The sequence below is a fragment of the Saccopteryx bilineata genome, chromosome 10, assembly GCF_036850765.1.
Source record: "Saccopteryx bilineata isolate mSacBil1 chromosome 10, mSacBil1_pri_phased_curated, whole genome shotgun sequence".
NCBI lineage: Eukaryota > Metazoa > Chordata > Mammalia > Chiroptera > Emballonuridae > Saccopteryx > Saccopteryx bilineata.
Window position 1 is genome coordinate 75487585 of NC_089499.1, and position 19666 is coordinate 75507250.

The following is a 19666-nucleotide window of genomic DNA, read 5'->3' on the forward strand; positions in this document are numbered from 1 at the left end:
TTTGTAAATCCCCTAGATAGACAAATGTTATAATCTTGTTAATGATTGTGTCATGCTGTCATGCCCCAAACCTGTATGTAGTCAAAGGTTATATAACCAGCCTTTGAAATATACTTGGCGTGCATGATTTGGGTCTGCAAATGCCCCATGTCAGCCATATGTGGCCAGCATATTTAATAAATCTCCTCCTTTAATAAAACCTTTCAAAATTCATCTGGACTTGGTGTCTCTATGTAAATCTGCTGAAGTGAGGTATGGTACTTTGCAGAATCTGGGATACAGTAGATTTTGTTACATGTGGAGGTGATCACAAAGATTTTGTTGTGATCTAACTTCTCTGAACTTTGGTTTTCTAACCTTTTTAAAAAAATTTATTTATTAATTTTAGAGAGGAGATAGAGTGAGAAAGTAAGAGAGAGAGAGAGAGAGGAGGAGGAGGAGGAGGAGGAAGCATCAACTCCCTGCCTTGACCAGACAAGTGCAGGGTTTTGAACCAGCAACCTCAGTGTTCCAGGTCCATGCTTTATCCACTGCGCCACCACAGGTCAGGCTCTAACCATTTTTTAAAAAACATTTATTTATTCATTTTACAGAGGTGAGAGAGAGATGGGGGGGGGGAAATGGGGGAGGAGCAGGAAGCATCAACTTCCATTTGTGCCTTTGTAGTGCTCCAGCCCATCAGGAACTACCAGTGTCACGTGGAAAAAACCTACTCAAAGACACAAGCTGAGGTCAAGAGGAAGAGGGGGAGGCCTGCTGTAAAGCCAGAAGGCACAGCCAGGGCTGCCACTATCAAAGCAGGTCCACATTGCATTCGGACAGTCGGCAAAGAAACAACGGAGCCAAAAACTGGTGGGCCATAGTCTTTAATCCTAGCTTGCACCCGGCGGGCAAGCAAAAACACACACTGGGCTCCAAAACCCACTCACATTCAGTGCTCAAAAAGCTACTGACTTATCTGAGTTTCCTAGAATCAAAGGTTTCTAGCTCACCAGACTTATTCACCTCTGTTCCCCATCTCCTTCCTTATCCCAGATACAAAGACTACACAAACTGGCTTCTCACTCAGCACTCCGCCATCTTGGTTGCTTCTCCTGGCCTTCTCCACATGGCCTTACTCTACTCTCCTCTCTCCTCTCTCTTCTAATGCTAATCTTAGGAACCAAGAGCGCAAGCTCCTGTTCTGCCCCTATTTTATAGTGTAGAAATCCAAACCTTTAATCCAATATACAAAATAGGGAAGTCTCTAATACAAAGTCACTTATCTGGGGCATGGTGGGATTGTACCACCCCACATCAAAAAGGGTGAGAAAGGCTTAATCCCAAAACCAAGCCCCAGGCTACAAGGATTCTGCCTGCCCACAGCCAACCCCCAACACACATTAATATCACCTGGGCAACAGCCTCCACATGGGCAGCACCATTTTTAACAAAGTGAGCATAATATATTTTATCTGCCCAACACCTGCCAAGGGAGGCAAAGAAGACCTCCTGAATTTCCTTCTCCCTCAGCTTTTATTATCAGAAGCAGAACTGAGGTAACAGGATTACAGGGGAGGGAGGTCAGGTGACAAGGGGAAGAATGATTAATGGCTGTTTTGCTGACATGGAGAAAGGGAGTACATTCCTTTCCTTTTGCTAATTAACAAGCACAAAGGAAGGGGCAATCCAGAACCTCTAGGCTAATTTTCTAAAGCCTGTTCACATGCATTCCTTTGTGTCTGAACAAAGGTCACCCACTCACACTTTTTTGGTGTTTGGATCCAACAGACATTCACTTGGGGCTTTTACCTGAAGTTCCCCAATCCAAGTCATAGAGGGTTCAAGGTTAAATGGGTGATTCCCTACCTGCCTTGACCAGCCAAGCCTGGGGTTTCAAACCGGTCAATGTTTTATCTACTGCGCTTTCGCAGGCCAGGCAACTAACCTTTTATTAAAGAATAATACTAGAGTGACGTCACGGAAATGGCGCCGTGAGCAGCGCGTCCGACAGCTCTCCCCTAAATCACAACAAATTTATCAACTAGAAACAGAAAAATTTATCCTCGGAGCATTCCGGAGTTCCACACAAACTGATAGCGAAAGGACTGTTATCACTTGAATCTGAGAGATGAGGGTGTGGAGGAATATACCGCAGCGACGTTCATTCAAGCCTCGAGGAAGTGCGCCTGTGGTGAGTCAGCCCACATTTGGGAGCCGTGAGCCGCCGCGCGCGCGCCCGGTCCGGTTGGGCACCGCTAACGTTCCCAGCGGCCCGCACACAGCGAGTGAGAGTCGCCAGCCACCGGTGCCCGGAGCACCCCATTCGCGCGCGTGCCCTGGGCATTCCATGCGCCCAGAGCGCCCTACTGGCCCGCACACCCAGGTGCTCCATTATCCTGCGCCTGGTGCGATCCAGCCGCCAGCGGCAGGGCGAGCGGGAGAGGCTTGGGAGATTCTCTCCATGGGCGGGGCACCTCACCCAGCCATTCAAGCTAACAATCAAGCGTTGGGGGAGGGGCGCGCACAGGCAGCCTAAAATACCTTCGGAAGCACAGCTGCGACCCAATCACTGAAATTAGCTTAACCCATGAAATCTGCGCACCCTCGGTTCTAATGGATAAGATCTCTCTCAGTTCAGCGATCCAAGACAAGAGGCGTGATATTTTTTAGTGCCTCTCGCTAAAGGGGCGGGGGCAACTTCTGATTGATAGAGCCTCCATATTCAGGGATAAACACTAACAAGAAGGACTTGGCAGATAATAAGATCTATACTACACTAGTTGCAAGCAGAGACTAGTGCCTCTTCTTCCCTGCAAAAACAGGTTACAAAGTGTGGAAAGCCTGGGTTGAGAGGTCCAACTAAATGATAGGCGCTGAACAGTCACCTTGACAACAATTGACTCCCACCCCCGCCTGATTACACTGGAGGCCCTGACTCTCAGAGCCTTTCCCAAAGCCTTGCACTGAGTGGGGATAGAGTGGGGATTTCCCAGCTCTTTGAGCCTCTTACTCCCCAGGCAGAAGCAGTTGCAGCCTTATAGCTGGATCACCAGGCTGCTAATTCAGAAAGGGGGGACTAGGAGAGAGAATCCAGGAAAGCAAACTCTCTCATCATTGGACCCTACAAACGCCAACAAGCCGTGACTACCAGCAAGACTAAAGCCAATTATATGACATTGCCATAGAATCCCATCAACTGCAATCCCTACCTAAGTGTGACACAGGGGCAGAGCCTGGGGTACAGAGTCACCGACCAGGAAGAGGGAGAGAAAAGAAAAAGGAAGAAGTTAACCTCTCAAAATCAAGAAAAATCCACAGACTTTACAACTTGATCCACTAATTTTTTTTTTGTTGTTGTTTGTTTCTTCTGTCTTACTGCCTTTATTTCCTCCACATCGGTCCTTCTATTCTCTGCCCATCTTATGCTTCCCCTTTCTTGAACTACACTACCCATGAGTGTTGCATTTTATTTCTCTTCTTCATCCTCACCCTCCTTTAAGGTTATACTCCAAAACACTTAACTCTCACTCTCTCCTCTTTTGTTTTTTTTTGTTTGTTTGTTTGTTTGTCTTGCTTTATTTTTTTTTCTCTTCCTATTTTATTTCTTCCTTCGTTTTTCTCTTTTTCTTATTTTTTCCTTTCTATTCGTTTTTTCTTTTCTCATTTTACTTTCCTCCCATATAATCCTCAATCACGAACAAATTAGTTAATTTGGGACTCAAGGCTTTTTTTTGGCTTTCTTTCTCTTTTTTGCTTTTGTTTGTATTTTTTTTCTTGTTTGTTTATTTTTATGGCATTTTGGGTCCTCCCAACCCAAGGTCTCCATTGTATTTAATCTTCGCTCCACTTAATACAACAGATTTTTACTTATTATTTTTATTTTTTTCTTCTTTATTATTCTTTTTTGTTCCTTTTTTCTGGTTCCCTCTTATCCCTCTCATTATTTCTCTTAGTTGACCATCACTTACAAGCAAATCATCTTATGCTTGTCTAAGATTTTCTTCCTTTTTTTTCTTTTTTTTTTGCATTTAGTAGGTCCCTACTCCCTTTTTTTGCCCCTTGAACTCTTCACCCCAAATCAGACCCTCCATTATAGGCACGATATTTCCCTGAGGAGGGAAGAGGAGGGAAAGAGAAGAAAGAAAAAAGGGGGAAATAATAAATTATTACTGTTTTTTTGGGGGGGCGTTTTACCTTTTTTTTATTTTTTTTTTATTTTTATTTTTTTTTACTTTTTACTCATTATTAATTCTAATTAGTGCTATCAACAAGACCACCCTCAGATGCCGATAAGAAAGAGGAAATAAAATATTATGGATACAAAAGAAAGAGAGGTAACACAAATAGATGTGGAAAAATCTATGGAGAAAAGATTTAACATATTGGAAGCCTTGGAGCTAAATGACAGAGAATTTAAAATAGAAATCTTAAAAATACTCAGAAATATACAAGAAAACACAGAAAGGCAATATAGGGAGATCAGAAAACAACTCAATGAACACAAAGAATATATTACCAAGGAAATTGAAACTATAAAAACAAATCAAACAGAAATGAAAAACTCAATTCACGAGCTGAAAAACGAGGTAACAAGCTTAGCTAACAGAACAGCCCAGATTGAAGATAGGATTAGTGAAATAGAAGACAAACAACTTGAGACACAACAGAGAGAAGAAGAAAGAGACTCAAAAATAATAAAAAACGAGAAAGCCCTACAGGAATTGTCTGACTCCATCAGAAAGAATAACATAAGAATAATAGGTATATCAGAGGGAGAAGAGAAAGAAAATGGAATGGAGAATATACTCAAACAAATAATAGACGAAAACTTCCCAAGCCTGTGGAAAGAACTAAAGCCTCAAATTCAAGAAGCAAACAGAACACCGAGTTTTCTTAACCCCAACAAACCCACTCCAAGGCACATCATAATAAAGATGACACAAACCAATGACAAAGAAAAAATTCTCAAGGCAGCCAGGGAAAAGAAGAGTACAACATATAAAGGAAGGCCTATTAGATTATCATCAGATTTCTCAGCAGAAACTCTACAAGCTAGAAGAGAGTGGACCCCAATATTTAAAGCCCTGAAAGAGAGGAACTTTCAGCCAAGAATACTATACCCATCAAAGCTATCCTTCAAGTATGAAGGAGATATAAAAACATTCACAAATACAGAAAAGATGAGAGAATTTATCAACAGAAAGTCCCCACTCCAGGAAATATTAAAGGGGGTTTCCCAACCAGATTCAAAGAACAAAAGAAAACAACACCACAAGTAACAGCTCCACCAAGAACACAATAAAACCAAACTTAAACTGTGACAACAAAGGAAAAAAAGGGGGGAGAGGATGGAGATTAACAGTAGCAAAGGATGATGAAGTGCAGAAATACTTATAAGATAGGGTACTACAATGAATATGGTAGGTACCCTTTTCATTACTTAATGGTAACCACCCTTGAAAAAACCACCACAAAAACACTTGACTTAAAAAAGGTAGCAACAGAGGAAAGAAGTATGGAACACAAACAAACAAAAACAAATGATAGAAAAACAAAAGAGAAGAATCAAACTAGATACAAAACTAACAGAAAGCAATTTATAAAATGGCAGTAGGGAACCCACAAGTGTCAATAATTACACTAAATGTAAATGGATTAAACTTACCAATAAAAAGACACAGAGTAGCAGAATGGATTAAAAAAGAAAATCCAACTATATGCTGACTACAAGAAACACATCTAAGCAACAAGGATAAAAACAAATTCAAAGTGAAAGGCTGGAAAACAATACTCCAAGCAAACAACACCCAAAAAAAGGCAGGTGTAGCAATTCTCATATCTAATAATGCTGACTACAAGACAGAAAAAGTACTCAGAGACAAAAATGGTCATTTCATAATGATTAAGGGGAAGTTGAATCAAGAAGACATAACAATCCTTAATATATATGCACCAAACCAAGGAGCACCAAAATATATAAGACAGCTACTTATTGACCTTAAAACAAAAACTAACAAAAATACAATCATACTTGGAGACCTCAATACACCGCTGACGGCTCTAGATCGGTCATCCAAACAGAGAATCAACAAAGACATAGTGGCCTTAAACAAAATACTAGAACACCTGGATATGATAGACATCTACAGGACACTTCATCCCAAAGCGACAGAGTATACATTTTTCTCTAGTGTACATGGAACATTCTCAAGAATTGACCATATGTTGGGCCACAAAGACAATATCAGCAAATTTAGAAAAATTGAAATTGTACCAAGCATATTTTCTGATCATAAAGCCTTGAAACTAGAATTCAACTGCAAAAAAGAGGGGGAAAAACCCACAAAAATGTGGAAACTAAACAACATACTTCTAAAAAATGAATGGGTCAAAGAAGAAATAAGCACAGAGATCAAAAGATATATACAGACAAATGAAAATGAAAATACAACATATCAGAATCTCTGGGATGCAGCAAAAGCAGTAATAAGAGGAAAGCTCATATCACTTCAGGCCTATATGAACAAACAAGAGAGAGCCGAAGTAAACCACTTAACTTCACACCTTAAGGAACTAGAAAAAGAAGAACAAAGACAACCCAAAACCAGCCGAAGAAAGGAGATAATAAAAATCAGAGCAGAAATAAATGAAATAGAGAACAGAAAAACTATAGAAAAAATCAATAAAACAAGGAGCTGGTTCTTTGAAAAGATCAACAAAATTGACAAACCCTTGGCAAGACTCACCAAGGAAAAAAGACACAGGACTCAAATAAATAAAATCCAAAATGAAAGAGGAGAGATCACCACAGACATCATAGATATACAAAGAATTATTGTAGAATACTATGAAAAATTATATGCCACCAAATACAATAATCTAGAAGAAATGGATAAATTCCTAGAACAATACAACCTTCCTAGACTGAGTCATGAAGAGGCAGAAAGCCTAAACAGACCAATCAGCAGGGAGGAAATAGAAAAAACTATTAAAAACCTCCCCAAAAATAAAAGTCCAGGCCCAGACGGTTATACTAATGAATTCTATCAAACATTCAAAGAAGACTTGGTTCCTATTCTACTCAAAGTCTTCCAAAAAATTGAAGAAGAAGCAATACTTCCAAACACATTCTATGAGGCCAACATAACCCTCATATCAAAACCTGGCAAGGATAGCACAAAGAAAGAAAACTACAGACCAATATCTCTAATGAATACAGATGCTAAAATACTAAACAAAATACTGGCAAACTGAATACAACAACATATTAAAAAAATAATACATCATGATCAAGTGGGATTCATCCCAGAATCTCAAGGATGGTTCAACATACGCAAAAACGGTTAACGTAATACACCATATCAACAAAACAAAGAACAAAAACCACATGATCTTATCAATAGATGCAGAAAAGGCTTTTGATAAAATACAACACAATTTTATGTTTAAGACTCTCAACAAAATGGGTATAGAAGGAAAATATCTCAACATGATAAAGGCCATATATGATAAACCATCAGCCAACATCCTATTAAACGGCATAAAACTGAGGACTTTCTACCTTAAATCAGGAACAAGACAGGGTTGTCCACTCTCTCCACTCTTATTCAACGTGGTGCTAGAAGTTCTGGCCAGAGTAATCAGACAAGACAAAGAAATAAAAGGCATCCATATCGGAAAAGAAGAAGTAAAGGTATCACTTTTTGCTGATGATATGATCCTATACATCGAAAACCCGAAGGACTCCACAAAAAGATTATTAGAAACAATAAACCAATACAGTAAGGTCGCAGGATACAAAATTAACATACAAAAGTCCATAGCCTTTCTATATGCCAACAATGAAATATTAGAAAACGAACTCAAAAAAATAATCCCCTTCACGATTGCAACAACAACAAAAAAATACCTAGGAATAAACATAACAAAGAACGTAAAGGACCTATATAATGAAAATTACAAAGCATTGTTAAGGGAAATCGAAAAAGATACAATGAGATGGGAAAATATTCCTTGTTCTTGGATAGGAAGAATAAATATAATCAAAATGGCCATATTACCCAAAGCAATATACAAATTTAATGCAATTCCCATCAAAATCCCTATGAGATTTTTTAAAGAAATGGAACAAAAAATCATCAGATTTATATGGAACTATAAAAAACCCCGAATAGCCAAAACAATCCTAAGGAAAAAGAATGAAGCTGGGGGCATTACAATACCTGACTTCAAACTATATTATAGGGCCACGATAATCAAAACAGTATGGTATTGGCAGAAAAATAGACACTCAGACCAATGGAACAGAATAGAAAGCCCAGAAATAAAACCACATATATATGGTCAAATAATCTTTGATAAAGGGGCCAACAACACACAATGAAGAAAAGAAAGCCTCTTCAACAAATGGTGTTGGGAAAACTGGAAAGCCACATGCAAAAGAATGAAACTCGACTACAGCCTGTCCCCGTGTACTAAAATTAATTCAAAATGGATCAAAGACCTAAATATAAGACCTGAAACAATAAAGTACATAGAAGAAGACATAGGTACTAAAATCATGGACCTGGGTTTTAAAGAACATTTTATGAACTTGACTCCAATGGCAAGAGAAGTGAAGGCAAAGATAAATGAATGGGACTACATCAGAATAAAAAGTTTTTGCTCAGCAAGAGAAACTGATATCAAAATAAACAGACAGCCAACTAAATGGGAAATGATATTTTCAAACAACAGCTCTGATAAGGGCCTAATATCCAAAATTTACAAAGAACTCATAAAACTCAACAACAAACAAACAAACAATCCAATTAAAAAATGGGAAGAGGACATGAACAGACACTTCTCCCAGGAAGAGATACAAATGGCCAACAGATATATGAAAAGATGCTCAGCTTCATTAGTTATTAGAGAAATGCAAATCAAAACTACAATGAGATACCACCTCACCCCTGTTAGATTAGCTATTATCTACAAGACGGGTAATAGCAAATGTTGGAGAGGCTGTGGAGAAAAAGGAACCCTCATTCACTGTTGGTGGGACTGTAAAGTAGTACAACCATTATGGAGGAAAGTATGGTGGTTCCTCAAAAAACTGCAAATAGAACTACCTTATGACCCAGCAATCCCTCTACTGGGTATATACCCCAAAACCTCAGAAACATTGATACGTGAAGACACATGTAGCCCCATGTTCATTGCAGCACTGTTCACAGTGGCCAAGACATGGAAACAACCAAAAAGCCCTTCAATAGAAGACTGGATAAAGAAGATGTGGCACATATACACTAGAGAATACTACTCAGCCATAAGAAATGATGACATCAGATCATTTACAGCAAAATGGTGGGATCTTGATAACATTATAAGGAGTGAAATAAGCAAATCAGAAAAAAACAAGAACTACATGATTCCATACATTGGTGGAACATAAAAATGAGACTAAGAGACATGGACAAGAGTGTGGTGGTTACCAAGGGTGGGGGGAGGGAGGACATGGGAGGGAGGGAGGGAGAGAGTTAGGGGGAGGGGGAGGGGCACAGAGAACTAGATAGAGGGTGGCGGAGGACAATCTGACTTTGGGCGAGGGGTTTGCAACATAATTTAATGACAAAATAACCTAGACATGTTTTCTTTGAATATATGTACCCTGATTTATTAATGTCATCCCATTACCATTAATAAAAATTTATTATAAAAAATAAAAATAAAAAAATAAAAAAAATAAAAAATATTAGTTCTTCTTAAGGCTAATAGCATATTTATAAGGTTAACATAGTGCTTATGCGGTTTCTGAAAGAAAACAAAATAAAACCTGGATATCTCCATGAAAAAAAAAAAAAAAGAATAATACTAGCACCTATTCCATATTTCTGTTGTGATTAATTGCAAAGTACTTAGCTCAGCAGCAGGCACATTGTAAATGTTCAATAAATGTTAGTTATCACTTTAGAGTTGTTATGAAAAATTGCTATTTTTGGACAAGAGAAAATTGCATGGCATATAAAGGTCAAGTTATATTTATATGCTAGGTTGACTGGGAGTTAATGAAAAAAATCTGTTAGGAATAAAAGAAAAGGGACTTAATTACGTTCTAGTCTTTGTATTGGGATCAAGTTGCTGGAGCTAGTTACTATAGCCAAGTCTCAGTGTGCCAACACTATCAGTGGCCCATATATATCCTCTGAATTCATCTTTGCAGGTTGATCTGATGACTTTCAACTTCCAGTACTTGCCCCATGTCCTGAAGCCATCTGTCTGCACAGCCATGTGGCCCAGGCACAGGGTGGGTGGTCTGAATAGTTACTTCCCCAAAGCAGCCTCAATGAGGACCAGAGTTCATGAATGAATACCACAGGTCCTTTGCCCTTGCTGGAGCTAACTGTGAGAGGTGTTCTGCTCTGTGTCTCATGTTCAACAGGGACTTGAGCCCCAACTGCCCACAGCTGTCACCTTCGCCATAGTGCAAGATATATTGGCTCACTTCCCTTCCTTGGCACACCTCCCCAACCCCTCCTTGTACTCAAATTCTTGTCTCAGAGTCTACTTCTGGGGGAGCTCAGTTTCAGAAGAGGACAATGACATCTACGTTTTCACTAAGTTATTGAGTAGATAAAATAAAAGCATAAGTGTTATATATGACCAAACACCAAACTACAGGTGCTACAGGAGATTAAGAAGGTCCTCTTTGCCTCCCTTGGCAGGGCTCCCTCTCTCTTCCTCTTGACATAAAAGTTTGTGTCTTGAGTCGGTTTTTTCCACGCGACACTGGTAGTTCCTGGTGGGCTGGAGCACTACAAAGGCACATATGGGAGTTGAAGCTTCCTGCTCCTCCCCCATTCTTTCTCCCCGCTCTCTCTCTATTCTTAGTGAAGACGTATTCTTCTGCCAAAATTGAAGATTTCCCCACACCGACATTTAAGAACTTAAGAAGCAGCCTAAACTGATGGAGCCCCATCCTAATTCCGGCTGTCTTTCCTTGGTCCAGGCTCCTGGCATTTCATGCCGTGTCCCTCCTCCTCCAATCCTATGCCTCTCTTTCAGGTCATCCTGTTGTATTTTCTCGTAAGCATTTACCACTATCTGAATTTATCTCATACTTTAACACCTCCGGAAGCACAGAAATGTCTGTCTTTTCCAAATCTATATCCCCTATCACCTAGCACAGAGCCTGGCCCAGAGTAGGTACTCAGTATGTAGCAGTTGAAGGAATTGATGAATTAATTAATCTATTCTCAGCATCCCCATTTACAGGAAATGGTAAACATAGTACATAGAGTCTCATGAATGCTTCACTCGGTCACTCCCTGTGTTGACAACTTCTATAACTAGAGTATGTCTAAACCAGGATCTTGATAGCAGGATCTTTTCTAACTGATAATTAAATCATGTCATTGTCCTATTCACCTGCCTAGTGGCTTCCTACTTCACTCTGAATAATGCTTCCTGTGCCCTACAAGGCCCTTCATGATCTGAGCATTTTCCTGATTCTTCCCTTATGTGTCGTGTCCCAGTCCTATTAGTTTTGCTCTTGTCAATCCTCCAAGGGCACATGGTGGTCCCCAGTTGCCTGGGTGTGCTGTCCTCTCTGCCCGAAGTCTCCTGTGACTGCCTCCTCATTCTGCAGGTCTCAGAGAGGCTTTGACTGCCTCCTCATTCTGCAGGTCTCAGAGAGGCTTCGCCGACCTCCCCTCCCACCGCTCCACTCTTCTCCACCATTGTGTCTCACTGCTCTTCTTCATAGCAGTAATCTAAATTTATTCTTACACATTTGTTCTGCTTACTTGTCCGTAATCTGAGTCTCTTCAATTTTGAGGGTAAACTCCAAGGTGTCTAGATTAGCTGTAGTTTGCTCACCTAGAAGTCTGACTTATAAAAACTCAGGCTTATGTGCAACATCCAATAACCAATTAAGATTTGTAGAAAGCTGTAACGTCCATCAGCCTTTTTACACGTGACTAAGTCAATTCTTGTAACTACCCTATCAGGTGGGTTTTCTGTGCTCATTTTATAGAAAAAGTGATAGCAGTAATGCTCACTGATCTCTGTGACCTCGAGGCCCTGTGTCTTTCCCTGGGCCAGCCTCGATCTCAGACACAGTCATGAAGGACAGTTCCTGCTCACGTGGGTAGTAGGTGAACTCTTCATGTGTGCGTTGTCCAGGGCTCCTTGTTGGGCCACAGTGTCTGAATGAGGAATGAGGGAGGGGTGGTGACAGCTCCCCTTTTACTCCAGGCCACTGCCTAACAGTTGTCAGGGCTCAAGGCTTATTTCTCTGACACTGCAGGAGCCTGTTCAGTCTATAGGCAGGTGCGACCTACAAATATGGGAACGTTACCAGCCTTGTGGGAATTCACAGTCAACATGGGCTGGGGGTTGGTAGGTAAATACTTCAGCTCCCGCCCCTTGATGGAAAATCACTGGAGCCATTTTGAACACTGCTCAGACCCCGACAGAGTGGAACTCCTACAGCCTCCACTAGCAACCCCACTGATGCAACCTTTTATCAGTTTTTCCTCCTCCCTGTCTCACTCTCCCCCTCCCTCACTCCTGCTTCCTGGAACCTTCCCTTGCTTTCAGGGAAACCCAAACTCAGTGCTACCGTGAGCCAGACGCGTTCTCACGCCTTTACGCAGCTTACCTTGGTTCCGTCCTGACATCGGTCCTGCCTTGTGTATATTTCTGACTGAGTGAGGAGTTGAGCTTCAAAGTCATTACTGACCTGCCCTCATCCCCCAGTGACTGTGGGTGCTCCTGGGGTGTCAAGTCCCCCACATTTCCAGCTTGCACTTGCTTTCAGGCGGTGGCTTTGGAAGAGCCCAGAGCTTGGCCAGTCAGATCTCAGAGCTCACCCTTCTTTCTTGTCTGCTTTACCTCTTTGAAGGTGGAGGGCTCAGGAGGGTGAAGTCATAGCTGAAGTACAGCTCATGAGCAGGGAAGCTGTGATTCTAAATTAGGTTTACAGGACACATGGACCCAGGCGCCTCTGCTGCACGGCTTACTCTCCTTCTTAAGAGGCCTGATCATCTGCTCTTTTGTTGAGCCCAGAAAGAATAAAAGCATCTTAGCAAACCCTCTGCTGGGCTGTGGCAGCATGTGACTCTGCAACGTCCTGTGGAGCATCTCTCTGTGTGTCTGTCTCCACTGAGGCAGGTAGAGATCTTCGTTATAAGAGCCCTGATACTTGGAACTGCTACAGTTGGCCAAGAGAACTGTTGGTTAGGAGTGATTTTCTGCTTTGGAGAGTTCATGACAGGGTAGGAAGCAGAGGCTGGAAAGCACTGAAGGAAGCAGTCAAATCCAGAGCCTGCCCCAGGAAATGAGAGGTGGATGGGGGAGAACGCAACCATTTAGTCTCCTCCGAGTCCCAGCCCGTTGCCCAGGAGAGGTAAGGCTTGTTTCCTTTCCTCTGGACGTCCTTTATTCTTGCCCTTCCTCAGTCTGCTCCCTCCCTGCAACTCCTGAGATCTTTCCAGAATGTGTCTTGTTCTTCCTCTGCTTAAATCCTCTAATGCTCTCACTTAGCTTCTTTAAGATAAAGACAGGGGTCTGGATCTTGACTTACAAACCGGATATCGCCTGTGCACTAATCAGCAGCCATCCCCTCACAGAGCCCCTTGTTCTCTGCACTCTGGCGACCCTGCTATTCATCCTGGCTCCCGCGGGCTGAGAGTTTGGGAGGCTGCTCTGCCTTGGGTACTGTCTCTCCCCTACTCCCTCATCACTAGTTCTTACGGAACCTTGTACAGTCCTCAGGCCTGAAGCAAACTGGAGCATAATTGGGGCATGAGTATTTAAACGTCTGTCTCTCTGAACAGGTGTTTCTTAAGGTAGCACACGTTTCTGGTTTTGTTCTCTGTCCTGTCGCCAGTGCCTTGCACAGTGATAGATAAATAGAAGGTTCTAGACCACTGGAATGAATAAATGAATACTATTGTGTTCATTGAAACAAGAAAGGGCAAGAGATTGGGAACACTGTGCATTTACCTTTTGTTCTTTTATTGTTTAAGAGAAACAATGAAAGGTTCTATTGTTGTGATTCTTCATTACCCAGCCAGCATTGTGTGCAATAACTTTATTAAGGTCTAATAGATATCACAATACAGATTTATCCAACAGGATCCAGAAACTGGTTACAGATATCATCTAAGACTGTTTTGTGCTCAAATATTCCCAACATCACAGATCACACAATGAGTTTATACATTGATACCAATTTTTATCTAGACATACAGATGATCAGTTTTCCCTCACTGTGGGTGGGACCTGGTTTTTCAACTAAGTTAAAATGAAGAGGCAAAGATTGGCAGTTTCTTGATAATGCATACATTATCCAGCCAGGGCTGCATACAATAACTTTATTAAGGTCAAATAGATAGCACAATATAGATTTATCCAATAGGATCCAGAAACTAGTTACAGATATTATCTAAGGCTGTTTTGTGCTCAAATGTTCCCAACATCACAGATCACTCAACGAGTTTATATATTGATACCAACTTTTATCTAGACATACAGATGATTAGTTTTCTCTCACTATTTTGGGGCCTGTTGTTTCAATTGAGTTAAAACAAAAAAGCAAAAATTGGCATTTTCTTGGTATCTGGGGGATATTTCATGAGAACACTCTTTGGGATATGGAGTGGCTCGAGGAAGTAATTTTTAATTTATGGGTAGCATTCAAATTAGAATTAGTAATTAGTAAATTGAGAAGAGATGTGAGAATTTTGAATAATTGAATTGAAGAACATGTTAACTTTATAAATAAATAAGATTTAAGAATTTAGCTGTTAGTCTAGGTTCTACAGAATATTCTTTATAAATTAGTATGTCAACACAATAGCACTGTATAAACACAGTTATTGGGTTTTTGTTCTTGGTCCATAAGATAAGATCCACAAAATATCATAGAAAGTTATAAGAATGTAAATATTTAGCTAAGTAAATAGAATAAATATTGGACAATTTCCATATATTAACAGTGAATATCTATTAACAGAGAAAAAAAACCCCAAACCTTAGTTATAATGCATTCAGAATTGGTGAAGGCAGAGAGACAAATTTGCAAGTATACAAAGTGTGAATACATATTTTTAAAGCATCCCTATAACAAATTCATGGTGCAAACTGGAAAATTTTCATATTTTCATAAATACCATTGAAATGTTTGTGTTGTGAGAAAATGCCTATTCATGCACTAAATCATATGAGCATTGATTCATCAAGTAAAAAAAAAATCACAGAGTAACTGTCTAAAACAAATATTGAGAGACTCACAATCCTACATGGCCTACAACAACAAGAAAGTAACACATGCACATTGTGATATACCAAATTGTCTTATAGAAATCATTAAAATGTCTTTTGCATCAAAATGCATAGGAAAACTCAGTGTTATTTAATTTACCTTATGCATATTACACACTACAGACTTCAAACCACAAAATGTTTCTACTAGTTTAACACACATACAAAACGACCATGAAAGTATCTAACTATATAACAGGGTACACTATCCAATTAGCCATCTACAATGAATAACATATGTCATCTCATCTCGAAGTACTGTTTGTCATGACACAGCCTTTCTGCCTCAATGAGGAGTACAGATCTCTGCCTTACATTCAACACTCTCTGCATTAACAAGTGATTGAAACTCTTAAAAAATTCTTCTGCTACTGGAAGGTGGAAAAGCTATTTCCAGAAGAACGCAAAGATTGCGCTGTTAAATTGGATTGGTAAAGGAGGCAGGGCCACTGGACTGTTGGCCAAACTCATCGGAGGAGGGCTCCAAACTTGCCGGCTGGCTATACCCCCCTCCGGACCCATAGCTGTCTTCGTTGTACCTGCCTTGGCTATAGCTGCTCGAGTGCTTCTCCATTGGGTCTGAAAGATATCTCTGTCCTGAGGAATGCCAGCCAGTCTCCTTGAAAACAAACCAGATGTTTCCAGCCCAGAGAATGAAGTTCAAGAATCCAAAGACCTATGGGAGAATCAAAATAAATGAGTTAAAAGAATGGACGGAAATGCGAGAAAAACTTCAATTTCAGAAAAATTCTTCACAACCATAAAAGGTCATTTTTCACTTCAATATTGATGCTATCTGACTGTTGCTGAGTGCTTACTACATGTTAGCTTAGGCACTGCATGACGGGGCTTAATGTGTTCAGCTAGTCTAAGAAGAAGGTGCTATTATAATACCCATATTAAAGAGTTAAACTGAAGTTAAGCAAGATTAAGAATCTTGTTCAAGGTCATATGACATGTTAATTAGTAGACCTCAGTTTCAAAGCCCTGCTCTCTCTGGTTCCATAGCCAAGACTTTTTACCTAATATACCCCAAATGAAGCAATCCTCATGGTAAGATATCTCCAAAGGGTATAGGGTTATTTTCATTTTAATGATGGTTCATTAATTTATAAGGTTTCCTTAGTTTATGGCTAGAGATTCTACTTTTCCTTTGTTGTAATGATATAAAAAAATGAGTCCACTTAATAAAAAGTATGGAATAAACAGTAGAACGGGCCTATGCAGACAATCACATGCATGATTGTGTGCAGAGAAGTAGCCTCTAAATTATTGTGCTTTATGTGCTTCTCACATTCAGAACGGAATTGAAACCAGACTGGAAATGAAGTGCAGGTTTAGGAGAGGCGTGAAGTGTTTTTCAAGAACCGGGTGTAAGACTAGAAAAATTTCTATTATTCTCCAGAAGTGTGTTGTTGGGTGAGTCAGAGAAGCAGGTATTAAATGTTCAATGGATGCAAAAGTGCAAGAGTGTTCACAGCAGCCAGAGGCCCCGACACAACAGTGGTTCTGCGAACTTTCCCCAAGGCATGCGGCCTGGCTGACCTGCGAACTAACCTCAGGCAGTCCGTTTTAACGACCTCCATTGGAGACAGGTACCATCCAAAGCTGTGATGACATTAAAATACATTTAGTGACCACTCCAGCACAATACTGACCAATCAAAATGGGCTTGAGTCCTAGCTCTGGAGTAGGGTGATGGAAGTTGCACTAGGTCAAGATTTATCCCTCAGTTACTGAATGGTGGGGTGGTCCAGAGCCCTTGGGATGGAGTGGGGATCTAGTATGGTCAAGATGAGTGGTCTTGGGAGCTTGGAGCAGGAACTACTTACCAATGTATTTCAGTATTTTATCAGCAGGTGGGTCAGACAGAACAACCGATTATCAACCTTGGAGCTGTCCCCACAGGCTTTGGAATCAGTGTGACCTGGGCTCTGATTTTCTGCTCTATGACCTTGGACAAGGCTATAAGCCTCTGAGCCTCAGCATTTTCTCCTCATACGAAGTGAAAGCAATGACCCCTACCTCGGAGGAAGGGTGCACATAAAGCAGCTGGATGGTGTAGGCATATCGGTGAATGCCAATTGCTAAGTGATGCTCTGAATCACTTTCTAAAAGATTTTCACAAATTGTTTTCAGCTGGCTCTCTGGTGCGGCCTAAATTGAATCAGAGTTTGACTGTGGGGCCATACTTTCGAGGCTGTCAAGAGCCAAAAGTGAGTATCTAGGTCCCTAATTTATATAACTGAAGACTGGTTTATCCAGACCTCCCTCCCTCATTTCTCCTATTCTATCCTCTTTCCGTGCTTTAGTATTAACTGACACTTATTTAAAATGCGCTATGCTCTAGGATCCTTGCTGAGAGAGATGAAAATCATAAATAAGGCACTTATACCAGTGCAATAGTTGCATTATCAAAATGAATTGGGTAATTACTGACATAACTCTAATTTATATATAGGACCTTTTAACTATGTGTACAATAACTAGGATACTTTCCACCAAAGGGGAGATTGTCATTACATTGTACCTCTTTAAGTATATGTCAATATATGAGTAGAAACAATTATCAAGGAATCTTTTCAGATATGAAAAGATGGCTTAGCCAGGGCTGTAATTTCATCTGTTTTCTATATTCCTTGGTTTCTTTTTTTTCCCTGATGCTACCTGGTTTCCAAAAAAAGGGATGCTTCAGAAGAACCTGGCAGTCAGGGAAATACAACTTAAATTAAGAATGTAAACAAGGCTTTCCCTTGTGCATATTTAAGGAACAGGGATGTCTCATTCTATTTTTGTCACAGAAATATCAGATCTCATGGATAGCACATTTTAGGGGCACATAGGTCTTGAATGTTTTCTTGCCATTTTGTTACATTTGAAATTGGAGTAAGGATTTTTATTCAAGCTCAGATGTGAGGACAGCAGAAAGCAAGACTCCATGGAGCAGGAGAAGAAAGGGGGAGACAGAACCTGGGGGACCTGAGGTCTGTCAAGATCGCCTTTGGTGAAGCTTGAGAAACAGAACTGGAAACTGTGGATAGAGGACATAAACCTTTGAAAGAAAAGCTAAGAGAATATAAAACATTCTTTTCCTTCCCTTGTGCAGCTCTAACACTACATGAAATTGAAGGAAATACATACATTTTCTTTTGTAGCAGCTTTTCTTGGAAACATATTGAACATTGCTCTATTTTGGTCATTGTGCTAAGCCAAGTACTTCTGTATTATTGCTCAAAGCCTTTCAACAGTCTTGTGAGGGTTCTTTTATAATAATCCCATTTTATAGATGATGAAAAGACTGTATATTTTATAGATGGTAAAACTAAGTTTAGAAAGCATAATTAATTTGTCTGTAAGCGCCAGTTATTGAGTAGAGGACCCGGAATTCAAACCCAGCAGGTTAACTGCAAAGCGAGCCCCTTAATATCTGGGTGCTGACAGCTTTCAGGGAACTTGGCTCTGGTCTGGTGTGGCTGCAACTACTTGGGAAACCTTATACAAATCTCTTCACCTCAGCTCCTTGACTTTGAAATATTTGGACAGTTCACCTACCTATTAGTGTTATTGTGAAAGTACAGATGCCTAAATGTTTTGAAGAAAGTAAACTATTACCCAGGTAGAAAATATCATAGATATTATTTGAACCATCAACTTATAGAGGTCATCTTTAGGGTGTGTCTTGGCTCCATCTCCAAACCTTACACTTGCCTAGTAGGAGGGGGTTCTGTGAGTTAAGTGTCCATATTACATGACTCCTATGATCCCCCAGACATAACTGATGAGACCAAGGGGGATACCTGGCCCAAGCTGGGCTAATAAGATTCTACCAGAAATTGGGGATTAGAACTGAGTGATTTTTTTTTGGTCCAAGGTATTTCTTTAAAAAGAAATATAAACTCAAAAACTGTAGGGTAGGCTATCCTCTCTTGTGTGAGCAGAAAAAAAACCCATCTGCTAAGAGGGAATGGAGTAGCAGACAGGCCTACAGGTTCAGAGATGGTGGAGGGAGGGTGAGACCTGTCCAGTGTCCTTGCCCTGGCTTCTGCCCTAGGAAGACACATTTTTAATGCTTTTTCAGTTATTTTCACTTCTTGTCAAAAACTAGCTCAATATGATTTGAAGCCAAATGAGTCTGTAATGAAAAAGAAATGGTATGTTTTGGCAGACAAATTTTCTTTTTCTTGGCTTTTGGTAATAGAAACTTGATTTACTTTGCAGAGTCAAGATGCAGTCCAGTGACTTGAGCTCTTCCCTGGAACTTTGCATTTTGAGCAGAATCATACAAGGTTAGATATAACTTGCTGTTGATAGCAACTTCATGAGACAATTCTTTGGTGTCTGACATCTAAAACTTTGGTCCTGCTCTAGACTCTGCTTT

At 40.4% G+C, this 19666-nt stretch overlaps 1 protein-coding gene across 4 annotated transcripts in view; it reads right to left on the reverse strand.

Moving 5' to 3' along the window:
* Window positions 1–13913: 13913 nt before the first annotated feature.
* The window catches only part of SYNPR (synaptoporin), a 374269-nt gene continuing 368516 nt past the window's right edge, over window positions 13914–19666 (reverse strand). For all 4 annotated transcript variants that reach the window (XM_066244520.1, XM_066244524.1, XM_066244523.1 and 1 more), the window contains one exon: window positions 13914–15964. In XM_066244520.1, the coding sequence (XP_066100617.1) occupies window positions 15707–15964 (258 nt within the window). In that variant the 3' untranslated portion in view covers window positions 13914–15706. The remainder of the gene's footprint in view (window positions 15965–19666) is intronic.